At 38.5% G+C, this 21,303-nt stretch overlaps 1 protein-coding gene across 2 annotated transcripts in view; it reads left to right on the forward strand.

The window, feature by feature from the left end:
* disp3 (dispatched RND transporter family member 3) overlaps nucleotides 1-21,303 on the forward strand; it is a 41,345-nt gene that overhangs the window by 11,933 nt on the left and 8,109 nt on the right. The window contains exons 2-14 of one of the 2 annotated variants that reach the window (XM_053236475.1): nucleotides 3,415-3,476; nucleotides 6,571-7,788; nucleotides 8,070-8,289; nucleotides 9,980-10,116; nucleotides 10,596-10,730; nucleotides 11,818-11,978; nucleotides 12,957-13,096; nucleotides 13,190-13,281; nucleotides 14,945-15,094; nucleotides 15,448-15,609; nucleotides 15,921-16,052; nucleotides 17,227-17,363; nucleotides 18,423-18,592. In XM_053236475.1, the coding sequence (XP_053092450.1) occupies nucleotides 6,792-7,788; nucleotides 8,070-8,289; nucleotides 9,980-10,116; nucleotides 10,596-10,730; nucleotides 11,818-11,978; nucleotides 12,957-13,096; nucleotides 13,190-13,281; nucleotides 14,945-15,094; nucleotides 15,448-15,609; nucleotides 15,921-16,052; nucleotides 17,227-17,363; nucleotides 18,423-18,592 (2,633 nt within the window). In that variant the 5' untranslated portion in view covers nucleotides 3,415-3,476; nucleotides 6,571-6,791. The remainder of the gene's footprint in view (nucleotides 1-3,414; nucleotides 3,477-6,570; nucleotides 7,789-8,069; nucleotides 8,290-9,979; nucleotides 10,117-10,595; nucleotides 10,731-11,817; nucleotides 11,979-12,956; nucleotides 13,097-13,189; nucleotides 13,282-14,944; nucleotides 15,095-15,447; nucleotides 15,610-15,920; nucleotides 16,053-17,226; nucleotides 17,364-18,422; nucleotides 18,593-21,303) is intronic. The other variant, XM_026925905.3, reaches the window with a different exon arrangement.

Below are 21,303 nucleotides of genomic sequence, written 5' to 3' on the forward strand. Positions count from 1 at the left end.
GCATGGTTACTATGCGGCCAACCTCACTGAAATCTGTGCGATCAGCCTCTACACCATTCTCACCTGTCAATCATGCATGTATATTGAGCCTCTTGTCGCTCCAGTGACATGCTGAGAGAGTGTGTTGCTTTTGCCTGGGCCAAATAGAATGCCACGGGAGACCAAATCTCACCAGCGAGCAGAACAAAACACGCCATCACGCCTGATAACAGCTCAGACCCCCGCTGTCAGTCAAAGCCCAAATCTTCTGAAATATCTCCGGCACAGCAGTGTAGTGTTTATATAGCTAGCTCACATAGCAAGGTTCCTTTCAGGATTGTACTCATAGGATGCTCAAGGCACAGTAAAACAGACCAGAGCCAGTACTCGCGTCCTTGACCTGGGAAAATGTTGTTAATTACATTTAATTATATTTATACATGTATGTCAAAGTCCATCTTTCAGAAATGGAACTAAATTAAAGTATTAATGCCCTTGCTCTGAATTTCCTCAGTATTAAGTTGCTTTGGATTTCGAACGTATCAGCCAGATGAATAATTGTAAATGTGACAGCCATTGAACATAAGTTGATTAGAAATTCTTTACTTGTCACAATGAAGGATTAGTGGATACTTTCTCTATTGACTTCATCGCTCTGACAGTAGCTCCAATCTAATTGCAAATTGATACTAATGCCTTCTAATACATTATTGTTTCTATAGTAACAGCTAATTCACAGGGACTTGTATGGCAGATGCTCTATGAAGGTCCAAACAGGAAATAATTATATGAAGTCTGAATATATATACATAAAGTAAATGTTAATTATAACATTATAACATTTATAGAAGAAAGTCTTTAGGAAAGAGGAGGAGTTTGCACTTTCTCAGTAACACAGCATTTAGCAGATGCAGTAACTAGACAAGCTGCAATTTTTTTTTTTTTGCTCATTAAATCCTAAAAGCTTATTATAGCTGCTATAAAGTAAGTGATAAAAAAAATTGTCCATGGATGTTTCACAATATTAAACGTAACATTGAATAACTAAAAAAGTGTGATGTGTCGTTCTTTAATGAATCAATATTAAATGATTTAATAAATTATTCATTATCATGTCTTGATTTTGCTATAACAGCTAGCCACCAGCTGTTTTATTTCTTACTTAATGGAGTGCTGGCTAGTTGAGGTGTAAAAACTAAAACTGTAAAAAATAAAAATAAAAAATAATGAAAAGTACAAATACCTTCAAGCTTCTAAAGTCACTCTTCAGCCTTGACCAGAGCGCTATAAATATTGCATTGTAGATCTATCCTCACACCATGAACTGCCTCAGAAAGCAAAACCTTTGATCCATGACTCTCTGGAGGGAGAAGCAAAAAAAAAAAAAAGAAAATAGATTATTGCTTTCAAACTGGACAACTCAAACTTTGAAATGAATCATGTTACCTTGAACATAGAGGTCAACAAAACATCAGCTATGGCTATCTAACTAGCTGTAAATTTCAATTCAATTCATTATTCATATAGTGCTTTTATCAACAGACATTGTCACAGAGCAGCGTTATAGAAATCCAGATGTAGATTTAGAGCCCAAGGTGACAAAAAAAGGAAAAACTTCCTGAGACAACACGAAACCTTAAGAAACCTTAAGATTCGAAAGAGAACCCGTTCTATTCTGGGTGAAGCTGTGTAACATTGTAGAATAATTACTGGATGTAATAGCTATCTTTAAGTACTGTAGCTCTGTATGATTAAGACAAACAGCATTGTTAAGGCTCAGCAGCTCAAATTGGCACAACATTCAGCTGTAAAAAAAGAAGGTTTTGGAGCATAGCCATGGATGATAAACTTAAGTCTCTCCTTGGAGGCGACTCCGCTCCTCTGCTATATGCTATAAGTTAGATCTATTTAATATCAGTTGCCTAGCTGGAGAGGTCAGACTGGTATATAACATCCTAAAGTTATGAATTAGCATAGTATCAAAATATCGACGTAGCGTTGATGTGCAACTTTGGTTGGATTCTCAAATGATACTATTAATAGGGGTGTGGTCTGTTTCTGAAGTAACCATAGCAACTGTCTCTCACTTTCTTCCCCCTTCTATTCTTTTCTCTCCTCCTGTATTACTCTTTCTTCCTTATTTCCCTTGCAACTCTTTCTCTCATTTTGTTCTTGCCTGCAGTGAAAACAGGTAGATCTGAGCCAAAAGCTGGCACTTTAGTTTCCTCAAATCCGAATTCAATCCGCCATCTGGAGTCTGTGCTTGTTTCATGCACTGGGGCCAACAGTGGTGGTGGAACAGCGGGCAAAATATCATTAATATGCTGATTATATTGTATATCTGGCCAAGAATTGCTGCAGTTCATTATATTCATTTCAGAGATGGCAATAAAGGAATTGATTGCTAGTACTCTTTCTTTCTTTCTTTCTTTCCTTCTTTCGTTCAGTTGTGAGATTTTGCGACTGGTTCTATGAAGATTTAATTTAACCATTGCCATTTAATATTTAAGATCAGGGACATTGGAACATTTATAACATAATAACACATTAGTGCTTAATATCAGAGCAGGAACATAGCAATAATTCTGTATAATAAATTTACAGCAATAATTTGATCAACTTACATAACCTTAACATCTGATTGCTTAAGATAGGAATAGGGCCAAAGCAATAATTCTTATAGAACTAATTTCTATAGAAATCATTTTATATATTTACATGGCAATAACACCTTATTGCTTAAGATAAGAACAGAAACATAGCAATAGTTTATATATTTACATAGCAATAACACATTCTTAATTAAGATAAATTCAGGATCATAGCTATAATTTATTATAGTGATAATGTATATAGAAATAATTTTATATATTTATATAATAACACCGTATTGCTTAAGATAATAGCAGAAACATACCAATAATTTTAGACATCAATAATTTCATATATTTATATATAACACTTTCTTACATATTACAGGGATAAAAATAGCAACAATGTTTATATCAATATTTTATGTAGCAATAATTTAAAATTTTTTTAATCTTATTGCTTAAGGTAAGAGTAAAACCATAGCAAAGTTTGTATGTATCAATAATGTTATACAGTATATTAACACAGAAATATCAACTTATTGCTTAAGATAAGAGTAGAAACATAACAAAATTTGTATGCATCAGTAATTTTATACAGTATATTTACACAGAAATAACAACTTATTGCTTAAGATAAGAGGAGGAATATAACAATTTTATATAGCAATAATTGTATACATTTATATAGCACTTAAGAGTATGGATCTTCAATGCAGATTTGAAATAAACACTATTCACAATCTTATAGCCAGGTGGGTGGATGACTCTTTCTAAACCCATACATTTGGACTCATGGATTGTTTGTCTTAACTCTGTGTGTGTTTTCTGTTTATCTCAACAGCATCCTGTGAAATAAAGAATTTATCCTCTACAGTAGCGAGAGCCTCCACCAGATGTTAAACTGTGAGTCCATGGTGCAGACAGATGCTGCCTTGCGCCTCCTGAGGTGTTTATAGACAAACAAACGCCTCTTTTAAAAGCATATTCTCCTTCAAAAAGTCTAGACACATTAAGCTGATTGGTGCCGGTGTGGTGCTTTGCTTTGAGCGCAGTTTTTTCGGTGCATCTGGACACGTGAATGGATTCATACTACTGCAATAGCTGTAAGAAATGTAAGCTGTAAGCTGTACAATAGCTGTAGGTTTTTCTTAGTGTAGTGAAAGAATTTAGTTGGCATGTCGATCAGAAGCGGACACACATTATATATTTCATATACAATATATATTTCATATTAATATGTTAAAACAATAATATAACTATTTTTTTTCAGTCCCAGCTCACTACACCTACACTGAAATATAAACATTACAATATTTCACAAATCTTAATTTGTGAATCTATTGAACATCACATGCTTGAAACATCCTTTTCCACAACTCATTCATTATAGGTTATGAAAACTGTACATTTTAGAGTCTCACAACATTCACTCAACCCTGTTACCTGAACACCTAACACCCCTATGAAATATATGGAATAGTCACATGTTCAACAGGAAGTTGCATCTTCTTAATTTTCTGACAATAATGGCAAGAAGATATGTCAGTTCTCTCATCCTTTTTTCTATTAGCTGATAAGGTCACTTTGAAAGTACACCCCTATGACATAAATTATAAATTTAAAGTAAAATATGAATTTAAAAATATTTTAAGTAAATCATTAGAACACCTTTGATGCCCTTGTGCCATTAGCACAGATGCTCCTTAACCACATTTTGTGTATTTGCAAATTCTATGCTAAAACACTCAACGCTGTTAGCAGTGAAACATGGAAAAACCTAAGATATTGTTGCCTGAGATGAGTTAACACATTTTCTCTTAGATTCAGTGTTAAAAATTTATACAAATATGATACAAAATAAGCCTACTTTTAAGAGCTACAAGGGCTAAATGGCACTGGAGTTATGAAATCACCCACCTACAGACACCAACATCTTCACAAGCACTTTACAGAGCTTAACACACTACCATTAGTTATTTCATTACTAATTTAACATATGTGACGGACAGCAGCCTGCAAGGCGGGAGGTAAGCGACTACCGTTACAAAGTCTGGTCTCAGGCTACAACAAGATGCCTGGAAGGCATAAAAATGGGAATCAGGCTTCACAATCTATGTGAAAGCATCCGAGCTGTCAAAATGGAAATAGGACATGTGACAGCTGCATTGTAAAATTCAAGGTGCCTCTATCTGTATTGAATATTTAAGCAAGGTGCTCATTTCTGGGACTCTAAAACTGTAGGGTTTACTATTCACTACCATCTTTCTGTGATACCTCCTTTCTTTCTCATTTCTTTTTTTTTATTCCTTCACTACTTCATTTGTGAATCAAGTCTGGAGATGTGTAGAGATATACTTGCTGAGAACCATTATCACTGAATATGTCAGGGTGACTGATGAACGTTTCCAAAGAGGTTTGCTAATGTACACTTATCGCTGGCATGTGAGTGGTTTATACCGATATGTTGAAAGATGACTTCTAGAGTGTTCCAGGGCTCTGAAATTTGTCCCAGAATGCTTATTAGTATCTCTGCAGCCCAGTGGCATGCCAGGGGAGATTCTTTAATACCTAAATCAAGCATCGATCCTCCAGCAGGCCAGACTAAGAGGTGAAATATACTGACTCTCTGCAGGGAAGAGATACAGGGATTAAGGTACAGGGCTATCTATACACGGATACCTCCCCTGAGCATAGCTCGACTATTTTTCATTGAGCACACCTGGGGATACCCTCCACTGAAAGTGAACGTCTAAATGGCCTTGGATTCCTTAACCCTTATAATCTGACCCATTTTAAATTTTGTGGAGCAATGCTAAAATCCTCCTTTTGTGTGCTTTATGTACTAGGCTCAATTTCATTTTTTAAAAAAAAATTATACTAGATGTTATGTTCAGGTAATTAATTTTTTTTTTAATGTTGAAATGACTCAAATATGACATTAAAAAGAAGTAATATCTGCCATATAATGTCACCATTTTGTCAACCTTGGACATCACTTACATTATATTATATCAGTATATCAGTGGACATCAGACATTATATCAGTGGACATCAGACCTTATTGGACAAATTGTATACTATATGCTGCCCAAATACTCATTATTGACTGTGCAGTCGCCAAGCTATTTTAAAACATAAACGAGACACATGTTCTACCTTTACAGGGAGTTAAATCGGCTTGGCTCGTTTCATGATGTCGACCAATATTACAACAGGCCAAGTGTTACTTTAGGATGATTTCCTTTTTCTGTTGTATGGTTCTACGTACAGTCTTAAAGGGTTCTGGGACAAATCAAAGAATGTTTAGCACCTCTAACGGTAGAGCCAGCTGTAATTCAAATCACAGGTTTATAATAATGCGGTTGTTCTAACGCATTATATGTTATAAATATTGATATAATAGTTGAAATGTTTATTTAGCATTTTTGGAAGGAGCCTCCAGTGTCAGCACTTTCTATTTACATCTGTATGTCTTTTTCTATAAATATGATCTATTTTTCTAATAACCGAGATGAGGATGTGATATTTGAGATACTTAAAATATATTTTTGTGATTGTGATGCTTACGTCAGAAGAGATTGACAATTCTATGATCTAGTGACATAATGTGAAGGTTAAGTTTGCAAATGGAATTCAAGCTTTGTCATTGTCATCCATACTACAGAAGAGTCTTGATACATTCTCTACACAATTATGAAATTTTTTATGGCAAATGAAAAGTTTCAGGTATATTTACAGTTGAGCTTCATGTTTTGTGCCCTTGCAGTTAAACACACGCCAACCATCCTTTGCTGTTGTCAAAGCTTTCACAGCTCTCCTGATAAGAGAGAGAGGCTATGAGGGAGGGAAATTTATCATCACACATACACATGTGCTCTATGTTTGGCATCCTAAGCCAAAAGCTCAACCCAGTCTGGGCCTGCGTGTTGCCCCTGGAGACCTAGTTTCACGGCTTCCTCTCACACTCTTCTCCTTTTTCTATCTCCTCTTTCCTCAGGATTCAAAGGCCAAAGGCTGTGCTCCAGCAGCCTAGTGAACGACAGAATTAACGACCGTGACCTTGTCCTCGAGAGCAGCCATTTACAAATAACCTGGCACTCACTGGCGACTGCTGCGTAATTCAGACCTGTTTTATCGCAGTTTCACTGTATGTGGAGATAACAGACGGGGTACACCAGGCCAGCAGTGATATAACTGCCTGATTGTCTCTGTAATACCATGGATTCAGAGGATGAACCCTTGTTGCTCCAGGCTATGTGGGACTTTAGTGAGTATGAGGAACAAGATGAGGAAGAAGAGAAGGAAGCTTGCGATGAAGGGGTTGAAGTAATCAGGGGAGAGCCGATCTGTAGAGGATTGTGGTGGGTGGTAGGATGGATTTACACTCGTCCCTGGGCCAGTGGAGTGGTTCTTGTTGTGGGCTTCCTGCTTCCCTTAACTCTTTCTGCCTACATGTTCATCTACTGCGAGCCCCTGGACATTGATCTCTCCTACAGTGCCTTTGAAGTAAGGAGCCATTCATCTGCAGAGCGCTTCGATGCACTCACCATTGCACTGAAAAGCCAGTTAGGGTCTTGGGATAGACACAGGCGTGATGCAGAAGGGTTTGATTTTGACTCAAATGCCCTTAGGGATATCCTGTTGCTGAAATTAAACAGACAAGAGAAACAGACAGTGGTGGCCAATCAGACACAACTATCTGAGGTTTTGGGAAATAGACAGGGTAAATTTGAGGTAGCACAAAAGCAAGGAGACAGAATTAACACTAAAACAGAGCAAATGATGAAAATGTTGGATGGTGAGAAACAAGAGGGAAAAATGAGGCAAATTAGAAATTGGACAGAATCTGACAGAACACAAGTGTATGAGGAAACAAGCTCAGCTCTTGTCAGAAAACCAAGATTCGCAGGTTACTCCTACCTTCAGACCCAGGCTCTCTGGAGGATGGAGCTGGTGTTTGTGGCTCAGGGCGACAAGGACAACAACATCTTCACCCCGGAGCGTCTTCACACCATCCACCACGTGGAGCGACTCCTCATGCAACATCCACAATTCCAGCAGTTTTGCTGGAAGCCTCTGGAAGTGTTGAGGGACCTTCCTCTGGGGCCTTCATACTGCTCACCCCCTAGCTCCCTCCTCTCTTACCTCTTCCCCAGTGAGCGAGGAGGGAAGATCTACTTTGACGGCATGGGCTCCGACCTGGCAGACATACAAGGTGAGTCATTTATAGAAGCCAAGTCAAACTACATTGACTTTTACTGGTTATAAGTGCAAAATACTCTTCTGAATGGTAGGTCAGAAGCTTAACCACTGAGCCACCATGGTGCCAAAACAATCAATACTCCCTGATGTTTTTGATTTGCTTTTGCCCATTTAATATAACAATGCCTAACACCATTAAACGTGATATTATATCCATATCATATACAGCTGCAGTTATTAAACTAAATCTAGCAAAAATACGGAACTTGATCAGATTCCTCCTTGTTGGCCCAGGTGCTTTGAGTCTGGCAATCACCCACCCTCAGTTTTATTGGTATGTGGATGAGACACTCACTCCGGACAGCCTTCATTCCTCCCTCCTCCGCAGCGAGATCCATTTTGGAGCACCACTGCCATCCTTCTACTCTGTACAAGACAGGCCCCTGGAGCAGAGACGAAGATTCAGGGACTTTGTGGTTCAGTATGCTGATATTCTGGCTCAGCAGTCCACCAGGTTAGATACAGATTACTATCAAATTGGATAGCTATTAACTGAATGTGTTAGGACAGGGGTGTCCAATCTTATCCACAAGGGGCCAGTGTGGGTGTAGGTTTTAATTCCAATCAAGCAGGAGCCTGATTCCACTTGTTTAATCAGTTGGCTTTCAATAGACTCAGATGTGGCTTCTGCTTAGTTAGGAGGAAGTCTAAAAAATAGTTCATGGTGATCAATAATGGGATTTTTTATATATATACACTGAAGTCCCAGTTTATTCCCAATCTATTAATTAATAAACTGGTAACTTGGTGTATTTAGTCTACATTGAAGTCCAAACAAATGTCCCAAATGAGTCAAAGTATTCTAGGATTTCACCTTTTTTTGTTACAGAACATGAAACTTCTGTGTCGAAGAGACTCTTGATCAATTCTAAGCTTCTCCACCAAATTGTGAGCATCAGCTTCTGCTATTACCACAATACTGAGAATCCTGTTATTACTTGTTGGCTAAGTAATCCAACATGAAAGTTAACCCCAAGGTTAACAATATTAGTATTCTTCCAGTTCAGTCTTTGCTTTTACAAAGTGACTTTCTGACGGTACTTCGAAACAAAGGCACTAGGCTTTGAATTTCACATTATCTTCTAGATAACTTTTTGAACAAATGACCCTACAGATAATAAAACGACATAATTGTCTTGATCAAAATAATTATTCCCTTACAATGGGCTTAGTGTGCCGAGATGTAATTAAGATAATTCGTATTACATCCCTCTGATCAGCCATACCAAGAGATATTTTTGTTCCCTATTTCTAAGTATTCTGCATAATGCAGAGCTGCCAACATTTTAACAAGAAAATCTTAGCAGGAAGAGAGAATTTTACCACAAAAACTCTAGTGTATCTCAGTGGCCCTATGCCAACTGCATAAATGATAAACAGCACATTCTACCAAGAGCTTTTTACCAACTAGAGATCACAGCCCCACCCTCTTGTTTTCTAATGGTTCATAAAACCATGCTTCACAAATTCACAAAGTCAGAATGCACCTAGATAAAGTTGGCATGAAGCAAAGGTAATTGCTAGCACAACCAAATGCATCTTTCACATCCTGTGTCCTTTCCCCATCAGTGAGTCCTGTGTCCTTTCCCCTTCAGTGAATTGCCTTTTCTGCCAGGCAAATTTTATTCATGTTTGGCATGACCACTATTTTATCTGAGAAAGCAGAAGAGCATCTATTTCAGGTGTCTGAATCATATCACCATAGCAAGAGATCAAAAACCATGAATGCTAAGACTCAACCGCAGATGTTGGCACCTTTGCATAATTCTCCTTGAATCACAAACCATTCCTCTTCTTGCTAGTCAATTTGCTCTATTCCTTTCTTTCTTTGTCATTCTCCCTGCAGTTCTTTTCACTACTCTCTTTGTCTCTGTCTCAGCAAGGCAAAGGTGCTGTATTGGGGTCCACATAATTATTCTTTAAAATGGGCTTATTATATGCAGTGATCTAATAAGATAATTCCATGTTCTTCCATCTGACCACCCATGCTGAGCAATCTTTTTTTTTTGTCCATGCTAATATCTCTTCCCTCTTTCTTTTGTGCCTTCAATCTTGTTCATGGTCAATTTGCTCTCAGCCTCTTTCTCTTCCCCACATATCTCCTCCCTGCTGTCCTTTTACTTCTCTCTCCATCTCTTTCACAGCAAGGTGAAGGTGCTTTATGGGGGTACAGAGCTTTTTGATGATGAGGTCAGAAGGACGTTCCACAGCGACATGTTGCTAGCGTTATTCAGTGGCTCTTGCATAGCAGTGCTGGTCTATATCCTCACTTCTTTCTCATGTAAGGTTTGCATGCATTTTTCCATTTGATGAAAGCAGTTCTAGGTTGGGATTATTTATGAAATCATTTCACTTAGCAGCAGTGGTTTGTAGTAATGAAGCAGAAATATTAAGTTGTTCTACTTTGGGTATATTTCTACCTTAGTATTTTTTTAAAAATAGTTTTACTCTGTTTAGGTTAACAAGTTTTAATTTCTAGCATAACCTCAACCTTAATCTTTGCATTTTTCTGGGTTATCTTGTTGAAATGGTATTAGAGTACCACATGTTCGAAAAAGTTCTTACAGCTCAACCCATGAAAATATAAACCTCCTAAAAGTCTATTAAATCAAACCAACACCAACCAACAAGATTTGTTATGGTGCAGCAACATTACTTTTAGTCATTCAGACATGCTGAATTTCTTACACCTAAACTTTAGTAAGACAAATTCAGCTAACTAACCTGAACCTCCTCTGCTCTATTCTTCTTTGTGTGTAGTGTTTCTGACATTCTTTGGCTTGGCTAGTATTGGCCTGAGCTGCCTGGTGGCTCTGTTCCTCTATCATGTGGTCTTCGGGGTGAAGTACTTGGGCATTCTCAATGGTGTGGCAGCCTTCATAATCATTGGCATTGGTGAGTGGTCACTGATGAAATCTTTCCATTGCGAGATCATTTCAGAATTCTCTGTTTGCTGTGGAGTACCTGCACCTACTATATAAACTAAAACTATTTAAAATTCTTTTAAAAAATCATGCTGTAAAAGAGTGGACAAATCTATAGCCCACAAATTTCATCAAAAAGAAAATAAAACAACTCCTTATTGACTTTGACAAAACAATTTTTTTTCTGTTGGTGTGTACTTTATACCAGTTTCATTGCACCTCAAGACTGTAACTATAGCACATGCTTCCAAATCCCACCACCTGCTACACTACTCACATTTACTAGGTGGTATAATTAGCATGCAAGCAATTTAAAGTCTGGTGCAAAGCTGACATATAACTCTCCTACTAGCACAATATAGTCACCTTGCCATGGACAGAAAATGAAGATGCTAGCCAGTCTCGAATAATATCTTGTAGGTGCAATGTGAGGACAGAACACTACATCTCATAGCTGAAATGTTGGCCTACAACTTGTTGACCCATGCAACAATAAGTCTTTTACTGGCTTCAAGAGTCAAGGAAGTAGATTCGATAATATCTTTTAGGTGCAATGTTAGGACAGAACGCTACATCTCACAGCTGAAATGTTGGCCAACAACTTGTTGACCCATGCAACAATAAGTCTTTTACTGGCTTCAAGAGTCAAGCAAATAGATTCATGGAAGCTGGAGTATCTTTTACTATGTACTGTCTTCCTGTTAAAAAAGACTGTCCTCCACCAAGACGTTGTTAGTGTTCAGCCAGCCATATTCAACTGATTAATCATAATCGCAGGATTTGATCATTGAACCGCTGCTGCAATTGAATTCTTCTTTTAAAGGCTCAGCAAAGGCATATCTCTTTAGGAAGATTCTCCTATTCCTCTTCTGATAGCACTGTAGCCTGGGGAAATTCCCAATTCACAGAGTCTGCCATTGACAGTAAGCCTTTATTACTGAAAGGATCTGTAAGGCACACGGAGCCTTCTATGAATGGCTATAACTCTTATGCTTCTTGAGCCTATTTCATCAAGGAAAAATCCTCTCCATCCTTTCCTTCTCTCTATCTCTTTCTAGGTGTGGATGATGTGTTTGTGTTTATCAGCACGTTCAGGCAGGCAGCTCATGTTGTAGGAGCTGAGCAGCGCATGATCCACACAGTGAAGACAGCAAGTCGCGCCACCTTCCTCACCTCCTTCACCACGGCAGCTGCTTATGCAGCCAATGCCTTCTCCCAGGTACTGATACAACAGCATTTACAACAGCATTTATTTTTACATAGCAAACTAGCTGAACTGTAACAAACATCAGCTTCACCACTGAACGGATAATTTTCTTTGTGTTGTTCCAAGTTACAGCATCAATTCAAAAGTTATTCATCTTAAACTTCAGAAGTCTGTGCTTATTTTTGATACCTAGCTTTAATAGTCAATACGAATGCCCAATTTTAACAAAATCTGTGGTGTTTCATATCTTTTTTTCTTAGCACAGATATGATGATGCATACAAATCTGCTGCTGAATGACCAGACTTATGATAGGTAGAGGGATTGACTGCTTAAAAGATCTTGTTTGAAAGCCTGCGCTTTAGAGTACAATTAACTCCCACCTTGAAAATCCAATAGCGAATAAATAAAAATACAAAAGGAATACTGGTTTTTGCCAAACAAAAAAACCCATCTTTTTTATTACTAAAGTATGAAGGTGCAAGAGTTTTTTTTTCTTGTTAAATCACAGATTTTTGTTGACAAGCTGCATCTAAAGTAAGTCTCTATGCCAAATAAATTATTAAGCAATATTAAGTAAGACATCTGGATGCCATGACACCACAGTTTCGTTTTTAAAAATGCCTGGGACCATAATAGAAAACAAAATGACAAGTCATGAGCATTCACTGTATCGAAAGGATAAAAACCCCGGGGACTGTAAAAGAGCCACATGTTGAGCAGCATCTCAGACCACAAGATTGAGACAGAAATGATTGAATAAGCTGTAACAACATGGCAATGAAACAATAATAAAACTACAAGGCAGGGCTTTTAGACTTTTTAACCTTGAGTGTCATCAGCTCATGTTTATTCTGTACTTGAAAATGAAAATGAAGATTTTGCTGAATTGGTGGGAATAATAAAATATGTAAAAAAGCAGCATAATTACAAGTATATTTGACTTTTGGACACTAGATACTTGGCTCCTCTTTATACATTATGTATGCAGATCCCAGCGGTGCATGACTTTAGTCTGTTCATGTCTCTCATCGTGAGTTGCTGCTGGCTCTGGGTGTCCATTCTAATGCCTGCTGCCCTCTGCATTTGGAATCAGTGTGCTGCTGCCCACGCTAACGCCTGTCCAAAATGGTAAAGTACTCTAAAACTTCGGCTTTTGCTGATGCTAAGTAATATGTGTTGATCTGTCTATCTATGGTGTTTACTGCTTGTTGTTTACTACAGGTGGAGTACTCTGAATACATTCTCAGTCAATCTCAGCCCTCTTTCTGATGAGGATGATGATGTGGCTCTTTTGACTGTAGAGACAGAACCAGGTGTGTTTGCTGTCAGATGCATGGTTTATTTATTAAAATAATCAGAATACTACTAGAGAGCAATTGTGCTACAAGGCTTTATATGAATTATACTGTTTAAATATCATAAAGATTTTATCAGGATACATGTATTAAAGGAAGATGCTGTAGTTCCTCCTCTTGATATTTTCACAGAGCACATTTTGAATGTGAAACATGTCCAGAATGCTGTCATTTCGTTTTATCTGTTCATTGGTGTGACAATATTCACTAGGCTTACATCACATAGTATCAAGCGGTAACGATTGTTGGTATTGGAGCATTTTTTGTGAGTATGAGTACTAGCAAATAAGCACAGTACTGGATGTACACCTCATTCCATAATCACTATCAATCCATCCCTAGTCAGTGCTTATCAGTGCTTTTATTTAGGAATTCAAGCACATCCAGTTGTCCATTAGTAATTATTCCCAGTATCTCATATCTCAGCAAATAGTTCAGTTCTTGAAAGAGAAGAATGAGGTATAACACACATACTATAGGACACCACGCATTAGTATGTCTGGCTGAATGCACATGTCTTTCCGCCTGTATGGCAGATGACACATGGTGATGTCGGGGGTCACATCAGCCTCATTCCCCTCATCATCAACATCTCCTCTTAGTTCAGCAGGTCACTCTCCAAAGAGCTATGACTGTTGTGATGGGCAGCTTAGTGTTATATCTCATTCCTCTCTGTCAGCGAACATTCCCTTTTAGCCGACTGACAAGGTATAAAACAGACAGAAGAGATTGAGACATACTGTATATTCACACCCTATACAGTTATTGATTTAATAAAGAGAATAGAGAATAGAGCCACAGATGTGGTCATAATATCCAAGTGATAAAAATGTACGAAGTGAAGCCCAAGAGGCTGCTGTGTAAAAGTATTCCACAAACGAGTTTGGAAGGTACAAATATAAAATGGTTTGAAACCATAAATGATTTTAAAAGACACAACTAATTTTGGTGAGAGGACTAGATTAGGGTCATCACAGAGTAATGAACAGAACACTAACATGATCAGCTACCTCAGCCAGGAAGTCAGCATGCACCCTGGCATATTGTGCAGCATGGATAATACCAACAAGCCCAAGTATTTCCAACAAATCCCAACAAATACCAAGCAATTTCAAGGGCTACAAAATAAAAGAAAATGACAGCCAACAGATACCAAAAGCAATAAAAAGAGAAGCACATCTAGGTAGCATTCACATGTCAATATACTATATGCACACTATAGTCTCATGCTAATTAATTACTAATTATCCTGGAAGAGAACCAGGTAACTAACAGCATTTGGTTTAAAAGAAAATGGTTAAGAACCTACCCTGATACATACTTATCATTTTAATTCAATATAAAGATAAAATATAAACTGACTCCAAATCCTTTTCAGAGGATTTCTAAACATTTTTTTTTTGCAAATCAGTTCAAATCAATCAATGCAAAGCACAGTTAACTGAATTAAAAATAAAAAACACACTTCATTTTAAAACAGGTTAGCTCAGGACAGGCAGATGTCTATTTAAATAGCTTACATATGTATGAATTTTTGTATCCCTGCCATGCATCCTCTGCTAAATACAGCACAATTAAGATGGTTCACTGCGATGGTAACCTGCTTGTCAATCTGCTCCAGATCTCCATGATTCGGAGTTTGATGCAGCTCTGCTGCCTCTCCCAGATGGATCCACAGAAGGGAACATTGGGTTGGTCAGTGCCAAGCTCCAGAGGGCATTGCGATCCTGGGTGGCTGAGCCTGCGGTGAAGAGACGCAAGGCAATTATAGGTGAGACTGAAATTCCAATGAAACAAAATATATTTAATGGCCATTAATATTAGGTGTGGAATGGATGGAGAAAAATAACATGGTGTAAAATTTTGTGCTTAAAGTTGCAAGCAACCGTCTGAAGGTTTTGATTAATTTTCTATAACAGGAGCTCTGATAATAGTGTAGATGCATATCACAGGTTTGTTTTATAAATGCTCTAATTCTAATGTGTCATTCTTCAATAAATAAAAAATCTTAGTGTTGGTTAAAGAGGAATAAAACACATCAGGACGTGCTGTTATTAGAAAATGATCAACTTTATGGGGGTAATATTAACCGTGGTGTTCTCTGTTCTATGTTATCTCTCTCAGCTCTATATGTTGTGGTACTGCTTGCTTCAGTGTGTTGCTGTAGCCTCCTTAAACCAGCCAGTCATGCTCCTGCACTCTTCCACCACAACACCAACTTACAGCAACTGTTGGATCTCCGTAGCAACCTGAGCGCCCAGGGGATCTCGTGTCACATGTGCTCAGGTAAGAGGCGATGTTGACATTGCTACATATTTCCTTCCATCTAATTTTTATTACCTCAGAGGAGCTCTCACATTCTTTCCTCCCCAAAATCATAATAATGCTCTTGTGCTTGAAGGAACCTAAAGACCGAATAAATCAGTTATGAATAATTCAAGAGGGCTAGTAACTTGCCTCTAACCATTGTTAAAGAGCTCAATGCCAAAGCATAACCAACTCTGACACCACTTTGCCCCAGAATTCTAGGTGTTTGTTATTTTTTGCTGTGCTGCATTATGGATGCTGCTAAAGAGGTTTCACACTGTGTCCCATAGGAGTGTTTATGGAAACACCTCACAGCTTGCACAGCAGCGTCCACGCCATGAGCTCCACATCAAGGAAAAACTCCCCATCAAGCCAAGCTGAAGGGAGTCCAAGACAGCAAAATGCCACACACATTACAACAGGTCTAATTTACATTGTGCAGTTGCAGTCATCATTGTACAGTTGTGTAATTGTAAATGCATGTGAATACAGTTTACGACACTGATGACACTGCTCTGGTGATTTGTAGTAGGTTTTATAAAGGGCCTCATTTATCAGTCTTTTAGTAAAGTTGTTGTAAATATTTGTAGTGATGTTACGCACCTTTTATATGTAGTCACATTATCAATATATACTATACGGACAAAAGTATGTGGACACCTGACCATCATATCCACATGTATTCCTTCTCCAAACTGTTGCCACAAAGTTGGAAGCACACAATAGTATAGAATGTCTTTGTATGCTGTATCATTACAATTTCCCTTCGCTGGAACTAAGAGGCCCAAACCTGCTCCAGCATGACAATGCCACTGTGCACAAAGAGAGTTCCATGAAGACATAGTGTGTTAAGGTTGGAGTGGAAGATTTTAAGTGTCCTGCACAGAGCCCTGACCTCAACCCCACAAAACACCTTTGGGATGAACTGGAACGACGACTGTCAGTGCCTGACCTCACTAATGCTCTTGTGGCTGAATGGGCACAAACCCCACCTAGAAGAGTCAAGTTTATTATAAAAGCAAAGGGGGACTAAATCTGGTATGGGACGTTCAAAAAGCACAGAAGGGTGTGTTGGTCAGGTGTCCACAAACCTTAGGCCATATAGTGTTTGTTGATATATGCCAATCAGCTGTAAATTACTGTAAATTACTGATCAATTTCACAGCACAGCTCTACATTTAGTGACACCCACATGACTCCATAAAAGGCAAAGGTCACAAAACTGAAAAGGACAAAATGACAACTAAACGGTGAAATAGCGCCATGTGGCATGTAATATGTGTTGATCATGTAATAGGTGTGGCATGATCTAAATTTTCCAGTAATGCAGCTCAGCCTCTGAACCACGTTGGCTACCATAGACACACACTAACTCTTCCTTCTTTTATAAAGTGCCATTACTTTTGTCCCAATTGAAGGCTTATTTATTGCTTTCTTATATGAATATGAACCCACTGAGTTTTTCAATAAATCTGTGTGTTTGATAAATTAGAGTCAGTGTGTGTAAATAAGGTTTAATATAAATGAAGTTCATATTAAGGTTCAGCAGGTGGTTCTGTGCCCACAAACTAAAGGCTTACTTTATCTTCCCTACAGATGGCCTTCTGACAGTTTTTGTGTCTAAGCTGGAGGTAGATGCACCTGTTACCCTCTACCGCTACTCTCTTAGTGCCAGCATGCCCGCTCCCTGGAGAGCACTGAGCCCCAGGCATGGGGACGTGCCATCATTTCAGGTCTACACACACAAACCAGCATGCCTCACTGGTTTATGTATATCACGTACACCACAGGTTCTCAAACTTTTTGTAGCCAGGGAATAAATTCCACTGACCCACACAGTACCGATTTATTTCATGAACATTATTTAAATGTGTGCAATTATATTTTGTTGTATTGTATTTTTATTAGAGCCATAGAGCTTTCTATTCCTGAATATTCCACTGATAGAACATTAGGTCCAACGCGTTATTTAAAGACCTACTGGTTTTTGAGTTATTGAGGTGTGGATTAATCCTATAATCTTATAAGATTGACCAGTTAAACAGGCTAATCACTATAAAAACCTAGGGATCCCCAGAACCGATTGTAAAACAACACTGATTTATGTCACCTAGCAGATTTCTTTCAGATACGTTTAAGAATATTTGACTTGGTAAAGGCACTGGTGTCCTCAGAAATTGTAAAAATTATGTTTCTGCTTTCACTGTAAACATTTTCCCTGATACCATAATCATGCCTAATTACAGCCTGGAAACATAATTACAACAAAATATATAGTATATTTAACAGTTGCTCTCTGAAGGCATTAATCATATTAGAAATAAATGTGATTAGTTTTACATTTAAATGTTTTTATAGAACAAACCCAGCAGAATAAGAAGCTTCAGAATAAACAGTGCCATTTTAAGCATGGGTTATAAAGAGTGGCACCAAATGTTGATGCAAAATGTTCTGCTGTAGTATAGAAAATTCAGACATCACCACAACCAACCTGAATTTTGATCAGATGATCAGTAATCAGGATTGGTAACAAGAATGTAATCTTCCTAGTCGTAACAGCGCACGCAAACAGGTTTTCATAAGAAGTTAATGTCTATACTGCTTCACAAAAATCCATAAACCTCATTGCTTATGTCTGGCTGGAGAAACAATACATGATTTGGCTTGTAAACTGTCAATCTCTGTCCAAGAAATTCAATAATGGTTAATTTTTTTAAACACAAGCTTATACCCTTGTGGCTCTTTTTGCTTGAATGTGTCAGCTTATGATGGTTTTATTATTATTGCAACAGGCTTACAACAGTCGCCATGGCAACTATAGTGCACGGCTTACAGTGTGTGTGTCGCATGCCTACCATCCACGGCCACGATGGATGTTGACCTTGGGGTCATGCGACCCTCGCCATGGCTGGAGGTCGGACTTCAGCTTCTTTGTGGCACCTAGTGAGCAGAAAAACAGCAGGTAAGCAGAATATTTTAAATGAGTTGTTCTAGTAATTGCTTTAGTAAGAAAGGTTTGCTAACATCACACGGTGTGAGACAATGCAGCCCTCGGTGTATTAAATGAGTCCATGGGTACTATAAATTAACAAAAAATGCACAGTAGAAATATGTAGCAACTGATATAAGTGCAATCTTTTAATAAAGGATGTCAAGTCAATGAACATTCATTAAATGTTCATATAGTCTTCTAGCATAACATGCCTACTAGATTTAATTAAGTAATAAATTAAATTAGGTGTTTTATACAGGAAACTGTCAAACAGGGGTGCACTCTAGACACTAGAGGATGGTGACTGCTTCTCTGAGGCAAGAAGTATGATATTAATCTAAATTTATCAGGGAAGCTGAAGATAATTAACTACTGGAATCATCCTTCTCAGGATTTTAAAGAGACCAACAAAATGAGGGGCTAGTTTGGGCAATTCCTGAGCAGGTCCAAAGCAGCACATCTTTTTTGCCCTGAGCAAAACGTTGGTGTCAGCCTGCATCACTGGTTGGTTTTAATTGGAAGCTGAACTGGCAATTAAAAGCTACATCAGTGTGGATGATCTGTATAAATTGGCAGCATACTTAACCCAGATATAACTAATCCAAATGAGGGGGTAGTTAGAGGTTGTGGCAAATTGTTTCCAGGTTTTGATTGATTGCCATTAATATTAGAATGAAATGCAGAAGTAATAAAAACACAGGCAATGTCCTGAAAAGTCAAAGCGTAAGTTTTGCTCTTTCTCAGGCTGTGTGAAGTTTAAGGGTCAGGGTCCAGTAATAAAGTGTAGATAAATGTAACAAAGGTAAGTACTACATACATAACCAAAAGTCCTTAGACTGGTCACTAGAGCAACACATGCACAACCCTTTGCAAAGAAGCCTCTGGCTGGACAGTGAGGTAGTTGGGTCTGGGCTTTGGCTAGGACCAACAGATGATCTAGTGGGCCTTACCTGGGAATGGGTTTCACTTATAGACCTGAGCCACTGTATTCAAGGTCAGGACAATGGGCTTAGGCTTATTTTCTCTGGAGGCTGGATATTTTTGGAGAATGGAGAAGGCATCTGGCTTGTCATTCTTGGATGCAGTGAGGTAGAATAGGATCACACTGAATGCACTGAAGAACATATTAGGAATTATTATACATTACATGTACAGTACAGTACATAATACACGTATACATAATCTAGGTTCTCTTGGATAATGATGCAAGTTAAATGCATCAGAAAACTGCTCTCAACTCTTTGGAGAGCAGTTTGATGGTAAGGGCTTCCTGGTTGCCACTCTAGGTAAACATGATGAAAGTAGAAGGTGCATGGATGACTCTTATTATTTGCAGATCACTGAAATAGCACTGCTTAATCAACTGCTACAGTGAAAGTGTCAGTACTAGGATCAGAACAGAAATAAAATGCTAGTTGATTTCTATTCCCATTCTGCCTCAGGGATCCAGGTAACCCACATATGGGATTTGTTGGCGAGGGTTGTGAGAGGCTCTTCTGTGGTACTGAAATTAAGGATGACGTGATTTAAGCATGATTCAGCATGTCGCTGAAAATGTTATTGATGGGTTCCTGGAGGACTAGTGGTTAGGCCATGGCACGCTCACCACCGCAGGCCCGGGTTGGATTCCCAACCAGGGAACCAACTCCAGCTACTGGACAGTGGACTCCCAGTGCCAGTCCCAAGCCCGGATAAAATTGGGGAGGGTTGCATCAGGAAGGGCATCTGGCATAAAAAACAAATCAAATATGTGCCTCAACGATCCGCTGTGGTGACCCCTAACAGGAGCAGCTGAAAGAAGAGGGCTGAAAATGTTATTGATGAGGGCTTGAAGTAAAGCTGGATCATAGGTTAATTCAAAGGGCATTACTATGTATTCACGGGGTTACTGAGCTGTGGTCTTGGGCACATTATTCTACCCACAAAGAAGATTCCACCTGCAGGAGAGGTAGATGTATAACTCCATAGATGCAGTCTCTGGAGCTGAGAGAAAAAAATAGGGGACAAGCACCAGAAAGCTGATCAATGGATTCATATTATGAATGATCTCTCTCTCTTCTTGTTAAAAACACTTCCTTCAGGTTCTAATAAAGAGACAGAGTGCATGACATGCAGCTCCATCTCCATCACCGTGCAGGTGGACCAGTCAGGAATTAAATTGTAGTATATTTTCTTGATGATAACCATTGATGCAGAGGCTCAAATTTGAAGTGATCTGTTGAGCACTACAACTGCTCATCCAAGGAAGAGTTTCTAGCTTACTCAGGGAATACAAAGATACTAAGATAGGGAAATGTCAGTGGAATTTCTGGCTATACAGAAATTTAATGTATAGTCAGTGATCCTGGGCCTGTGGAGAAGGCCCCTGCTATCTTTACAATGGGTTTTGCCAAGGCCAGATTCTGGGCCAGGATCTGGTAAGAAACCATTGACATTCCAGATCAATATTTATACTTCTGGAGAACTGGCATGCATGGCTTGGGTTGTGGCAGTGGAGTAGCAGGGGAAGGACATCTAAGAGTCACAGAAAGGTTCTACAGCCATGTGGAATGAGGTAGAATTTAGGAAGTACTTTACTTCAGTCCAGAATTTATAAACAGTCTGAAAGCAGACATAGAGGATAAAAACAGACAAAAGGCTCAAACCCAAGAGAAAAAAACTGTAGAAATCCTGAGAATCAA

Source organism: Pangasianodon hypophthalmus, chromosome 8, assembly GCF_027358585.1.
Source record: "Pangasianodon hypophthalmus isolate fPanHyp1 chromosome 8, fPanHyp1.pri, whole genome shotgun sequence".
Classification (NCBI taxonomy): domain Eukaryota; kingdom Metazoa; phylum Chordata; class Actinopteri; order Siluriformes; family Pangasiidae; genus Pangasianodon; species Pangasianodon hypophthalmus.